We start from the raw sequence: 4952 nt of genomic DNA, 5'->3' as shown, positions 1-4952 counted from the left end.
ACGAACATTTTCGAGACGCAATTGATAAGGTGTCTCGTTCTCGGTTGAGAAAGATGGTTAGTTGTTCCAGGAACACGTCTAGATACGCACCCCATAAAAGTGCGTTAGGTGTAGTGCATTTTAATATAATTTTGTATGGCATGCTCTAGTTTCTCATAATTGAAGTTTGAAAGTTAATTGGGTAATTTGGGATAGTTATCATGTACCACATGTTTTGTCTTACTTTATATTGTTATTGTTAATTTTATTTCATCTGCACACTAAACTCTGAATTTTCGATAGCTTTAGCTACACACTATTAGGATAAAAATCATCACTCAAACTCATCTCTCCGTGGGTTCAATCATATTATACTATTTCGCATTGTCGTGCACTTGCAACCCTACAATCAAGAAAAATTGAAACCTCTTCAATATGTATCATTTTTGGTAAAGGTGGTGACAATGGTAAAGGCAGTGCATGCGATGGTATACTAAGGCGAACACTTTTGAAAGAACTTCTTCTAGATTATGAAATTGGAGATTCCGGAAAAAAGTGTGTCGACGTGTTTGAAATAGGATGAAGATCATTGGTTGAATTGTTACTCGGTGTTGGTTTGACTTTCTTAGAAACACCCTTTATTTTTATTGGCTCTACGAGTGGTTTCAAATCAGTTGTTTCTGAATAGACAATCTTCTTCATTTGGTCTTTGATATGAAATTTTATCTTATCATGAACTTTCAAAAATCTCTCTTTAATGACCTCTCATTCTTTCATGATAGATATTTGACTTGCTCTCTTTCACTACTCCATTGAAGCGTATGTTCACATATAACAAACTTCTATTTATTTGTAAATTATTTTTTAACATAGATTAGTGTCGGAGACAACATTAGGGACATCATCAGGGTGCATTATAACTACAATCAATCATAATAGAAGAAAATTCAAATTTCATAATGTTGTTTTGAAGTAAAAATCTTGAGTGACAATTTAATGAAAAGTTTGTGGTATTTTTCAAAATAAGGTGTTTTGATCATGAAAAACATGAAGAGAGATATACATGCAAGGTGTCAGCCAAATTCGTTTTCCTGCTTGAAATTTTAGAGGTTGGAAATCTGGATTGCATCCAAAGGATAAATTCTGGACCATTTTGATAAAATCGGGGTGCCCTAGTCATGACGCAATTTTGTTGTAGAATGAAGGAGTATGAATTTTAAAATTTAGAATATAAAAAGGGTATTTTAAAGTTTCCATAGAATATGTGATTATTACACAGGCTATAATGAACAAGACCCTATATCAATTGCTTAAGGGCCCCAAGTTCGTTACCACTTGCATCAATCTATTATTTGTGATACTTTCATCTTCTTATTAATAAGTTAAAATCAACACATATTTTTACAAATTAAAGAAGAAAATAAAATAAAAAAGTAAATAGACTAAAAGATTTTTCCTTTCTCAAAAAGGAATTATCAATTTTACATATACAACTTGTTATACAACAAACAAAGGCCCATAAAGTTTTTATTTACTGATGTACACTTTCATCACATAGTTCAACTAAATTTCAAGAGATCGAGCTTGCCTTCATCGGATTCCTTCTCTGTCATTATATAATATAGGATAGAAAGTCAAGGCTTCAGAATTGCTTTGTTTAAGGTTTGGCTTTGGCCAAAAGTACAAGATGAACTTCATACCCTGCTTCACATTATTGAAGATTTACATAGATCACATATAAAAGTTGTCTATTCTCACATCCAACAGCTCCAACTCAAGTTCTTTTAGGCCATATTAAGCCATAAGACTGGATCAAACTGAAGCATACCAATCACAGAATCATGTCAATCTTGCATTATAGAATGCACTTCAAAATTTGACAAGTGTTACCAGCATGCTGTCATACTGATGGAATTCTCATATCCATCAGCAAAACTTTGTGAGCCTAACAAAGCAATGTCTTTGAAGACCAAGTGCAGAGAATAAATCTATTTGTCATCATATTCATCCATTTCAAGCACACTTGTGAGTGCCAACATCCATGCCTGTAAACCATTGGAAGTGTCCTTTTTCATTGATACTTGTAATTTGTCAAGAGCTTGCCTTGATGCTCCATATCTAAGCAAAAGATTTCTAAGTGATCTTAAACTACAATCATCAAGTTGTATTGAAGCTGTTACCATGTCCTTGAAAGTTTGTATTGCTTCTTTGGGTCTCCCAGCATTAGCATACAGGTCAAGGACATTGTTATAGCTTAATGAATCTGTCAAGAGTCCTAATTTTCTCATCTGCTTTGCAATTTGAATTGCTTCATCAAACATTTCAATTTTCTTGTACAAAAATAACATCATTGCATAGGAGAACTCATTTGCAGTTCCATTTTTCTTTAATGTCTCAAATATCTCTTTTGCTGGGTCAACCATAGATTGTTTAGTATAAAGACCAATCATACAATTTGAAGAATATACCGCAGGACCTTCTTCTGACGATTGAAGAAGCTTGTATGTTTCTTGTGCTTCTTTCAGATAGCCAACTTTTGTATACAACTTCATCAAAGAATTATATATAACTGCATTCCCCGGCAAGCCAGCTCTTTTCAATTCATCGGCATAATATAAAGCTTCTTTAACCCTTCCAGCATCAAAAAGAGCATTGATCAATACCCCGTAAACTATAACGTCGGGCTTCATACCATATCCGATCATTTCCTTGTACACATCTTCTGCCATTTCCAGTTGCCCTAATTTTACAAAACTGGAAATCACAGCACAATATGGGATGCAATTAGTCACTAATCCTGCCACCTGCATTTTTTTCAAATAAGGTTTGGCAATGTGAGGCTGGTCAGCACTGGCCAGAATTTGTATGAGAGAGCTATAGCTGCACCTGTCTGCGGCTACACCGTGTTTATCCATACTATCAAACAATTGACATGCTTTATCGTAGCATTTCCCTATACCATAAGCTTTAATCATCACATTGAACTCAAGGACACTGAGTTTCTTCCGTTCTTGGCACCAAAGGAAGACTTTCTCAGCTTCCAAAATATGTCCGTGCTCTCCATATGCATCAATGTTGGCAGCATAGCACTCAGATTTCATATTGCCAGCCAGATGAAACCTATGAAACCATAACAATGACCGCTCAAGCATTCCTGCTTCGATGTACATCCGAGTCAAAGCAGATTGGGTGAACTGATCAATTTGGAGGCCCTTCTTATCCATCTCTGATATAAGCTCTTCTGCTTCACAAACCATTTTCCTTATACTGTACGCATACAAGAGGGTACGGTAACTAACAAGATCTGGCTCGAGGTGGGCCGCCTTCATTCTTTTAAAATATTTTGTTGCCATATCAATATCATTATGCTTAGTATGTAGAGAGATAAGAATATTATAGGTCCTTGTGTTTGGTGAGCATCGCACCTCTTCCATTTTCTGCAGCAGTGAGCTCAGTTCCTCTAACTGTCCATGGTTTCCACAAATGTGAATCATTGTATTGAATGTCACTGTGGTAGGCGGTATGCCTTGTTTAAGCATCTTAACAAAAGTCTCAGATGCTTCTTTAAGCTGACCAGCCTTTCCATATGTATCAATCAAAGTGTTATATGTATGTGACCCGAAAGAAACATTGGAAATCGATGCCCTCTCGTCCAATTCCGGAGCAGCCTTCATATGATTATTACTCGGCCTCAAAGGTTCACCTAATGACCACTTTCTAAAAAACTCCTCTGCTTTCTGAAACTCACCTGCTTTCTTGTACAGTTGAACTACAATCACCATAGTGACCTCATCAGGTTCAATCCCATGTTCTAGCATAGTCTCAAGCCAGAAAAGCGCGTCCTCTCTAAGTCCAGCTTTACTATAAACATCAATCAAAGTTCCATAAGTAGAATTCGTGGCAACAATCCCTCTAGCATTCATCTGATTCCACAAACCCTCCAAAAGTGTCCACTCACGCGACTTCCCAAGAATCCTAATCATAATATTGTAATGAATGACATTCAACTCATGAGAGTTATCGTTAAACCAGTTGAAAATCTCCAAAGCTCTATCCCACTTTAACTGCTGCTTCAAAATAATACTCCTTTCTTTGTTGTTAATCTTGTTTTCCCACGGTCTTAAAGCCTCTTCAACATCCTGAATCATATCCAAATCTTTTAAAATGGAAGGAATGATTCCACCGTAAGAGACCCATTTCGTCGAACACGTGGTGTGCACACCAAGTTTCTTTTTTTGGAGAACCCCATCTTCTGAATTCTTCTCAGGTCCATGTTTCTTCAATTGGGTGTCATGAATTTTACGAACTCCATTTCTTTGTACGCGCTTAATGATGCTCGTTCCGGTGTTGAGAGGGAGTCTCTGTTTTCTAACTGTGGTGTTGGAAACTTGTTCGGCTTTGTCTGTGTCAGTGGTTCCATATGCAAATATGGGTGTGTGGGTGTACAAGAGTTGCAGCTTCATAGACATTTCTACGAACAAAAACAAGGAGAGAGAGGTACTTTATGCTTGGTTTGATGTTGAGTCAAAAGTGACAGGGTGAGAGGCGCAGTTTTGTTTGGTTGTTTCAATTTGAATTTGACGGATTTTGTTTGAGTAGGAAAATGAGTATCTGAACTGGAGCGACGCCGCATGCCAAAATGACTACCGAGCAGACGATTTTTAAAAAAAACATAATCATGTTTTTCAAAAATAATATCAAAATAATCATTATTTTAAAGTATTTATTAATATAATAATTATTTTTTACATAAATCAAGACATCATTTGCATTGGTGTATGCAATGATTCAGTTGAACAAATACGTCACTTAAAATGACGCATGTATGTTTATTTCGTCACTAGGAGTGACGCATGCATGTCTAATGTGCCACATGCATAATCCACTTATTGGATGCGCCAATGCATGTGGCTAGTGATCCCTTTGCACATCTATACATACAACACCACTATCCCATAATTTTCACACATCTT

The 4952-nt window shown here is 36.3% G+C and overlaps 1 protein-coding gene across 1 annotated transcript; it reads right to left on the bottom strand.

Annotated features, from left to right (window-relative positions):
- Window positions 1-1400: 1400 nt before the first annotated feature.
- LOC127091155 (pentatricopeptide repeat-containing protein At3g23020) lies at window positions 1401-4617 on the bottom strand. Its single transcript, XM_051029712.1, has one exon. The coding sequence runs from the start codon at window positions 4446-4448 to the stop codon at window positions 1968-1970; it is 2481 nt and encodes an 826-aa protein (XP_050885669.1). The 5' UTR covers window positions 4449-4617; the 3' UTR covers window positions 1401-1967.
- Between the last annotated feature and the right edge of the window lie 335 nt (window positions 4618-4952).

The sequence above is a fragment of the Lathyrus oleraceus genome, chromosome 6 (genome assembly GCF_024323335.1).
Source record: "Lathyrus oleraceus cultivar Zhongwan6 chromosome 6, CAAS_Psat_ZW6_1.0, whole genome shotgun sequence".
Lineage (NCBI taxonomy): Eukaryota > Viridiplantae > Streptophyta > Magnoliopsida > Fabales > Fabaceae > Lathyrus > Lathyrus oleraceus.
This window is presented reverse-complemented; position numbering and strand designations above follow the sequence as displayed.